Source organism: Otolemur garnettii, unplaced genomic scaffold (assembly GCF_000181295.1).
Source record: "Otolemur garnettii isolate 467f Iridium unplaced genomic scaffold, OtoGar3 scaffold00007, whole genome shotgun sequence".
Taxonomy (NCBI): Eukaryota; Metazoa; Chordata; class Mammalia; order Primates; family Galagidae; genus Otolemur; species Otolemur garnettii.
Genome location: NW_003852402.1, coordinates 35,937,054 through 35,938,359, shown reverse-complemented (window position 1 = coordinate 35,938,359; position 1,306 = coordinate 35,937,054). Strand labels below are relative to the sequence as shown.

At 31.7% G+C, this 1,306-nt stretch overlaps 1 protein-coding gene across 2 annotated transcripts in view; it reads right to left on the bottom strand.

Moving 5' to 3' along the window:
* CCDC59 (coiled-coil domain containing 59) overlaps positions 1 to 1,306 on the bottom strand; it is a 14,443-nt gene that overhangs the window by 8,773 nt on the left and 4,364 nt on the right. For both annotated transcript variants that reach the window (XM_023509346.1, XM_003783490.3), the window contains exon 3: positions 394 to 484. In XM_023509346.1, the coding sequence (XP_023365114.1) occupies positions 394 to 484 (91 nt within the window). The remainder of the gene's footprint in view (positions 1 to 393; positions 485 to 1,306) is intronic.

Below are 1,306 nucleotides of genomic sequence, written 5' to 3'. Positions count from 1 at the left end.
TTTACTTGCTTCAGTGTAAGCTAATGAAAATCACTGTATTTTTCTAAGGTTAGTGATTATTAAATTTTACTATACATAACGATTTCTTGAGGCGTTTGTTAGAAGTACAAGTTCCTCAACCATACTCTAAAAAGCACTGTCCCACATGTTCTTATTATTAACCTGTGAGGAATATGTTTAAAATTCTATTCTTTATCTACTAGCATTGCCAGAGATAACAAACTAATCAAGGAATCTGAATATGATGCAATTCTCCACCTCTGCTCAGATCACTCATTCATTCACTGAATATTTACAGAGCAAATACTATATTACCAACACTAAGAAGCACAGTAGGCTATAAATTTAGGAGGTATTAAAAAAAAACTAAAATATTTTAAAAGTAGAACTTACTTGTTTCTTAGCAGCACGCCTAGCTTGTATGTGTTCGTATTCTTCTTGTGCTTTTTGATTTGATGTTTTCTTTTTCTTTAGATTAAAGGACCTTTATAAAATAAATTAAAACAAGTCACAAGGATTAAAAATGATTTAACCAAAATTATGATGCAATTATATCAAATATAGTACTGTTTACAGTAAAATCACATAATATGAATTAACTGTAGAGGGGAGACAAAAGGGGGGAAAGAGGACATTAAATTTATTACTATAGTAGAATGTGCAAACAGGATACCAAAAATATATTTGCAGTTTTTAAGATTATAGTTTAACTAAAAGGTGGTAAATGGAGATTCTCAGAGAACTATTTCAATCAGGGAAAATACAGAAAGATTAGAAGGTCTTATGTTAAAAACAAAACAAAAACAAAACCAGCATATGAATGATAAAAGTCTGAAAGAGGTAGTAAACGGAATGATGCGATGGAAAGTATGTGTTTATGAATTTTAATCTCAAAGTTCTTTGACCACCTTGTTGTTATTCCATTTCATCTACTTTAATAGGGAATCACAACACCGTTGACCTGGTCCCCATTTAGAAATGTTCTGTCTTAAAGTATTCCTCGCATCTATGAAAACGTCCCTCTTGCCTTGCTAACCCAATCACCTAGGACCATCCATTTCCTCAGGACCTAATTAATAATCTTCCTTTCCTCACCTCTTACTTTTCACTATACTCACTCCAAATCATAATATAACATATTTCAGTAGCTCTATGATCAAAGTAAACAAATGTGTAAGTTAGTCATTTCCAGATTCTATGTTCCCTTCTAACTACCAATTTTATTCCCTGACCAATTGTAGCCAAGTTTCTGGAAAGAAAAGTGAACAGATCGATTGCTATTTCTTATTCACTGCTTAACTTTTTT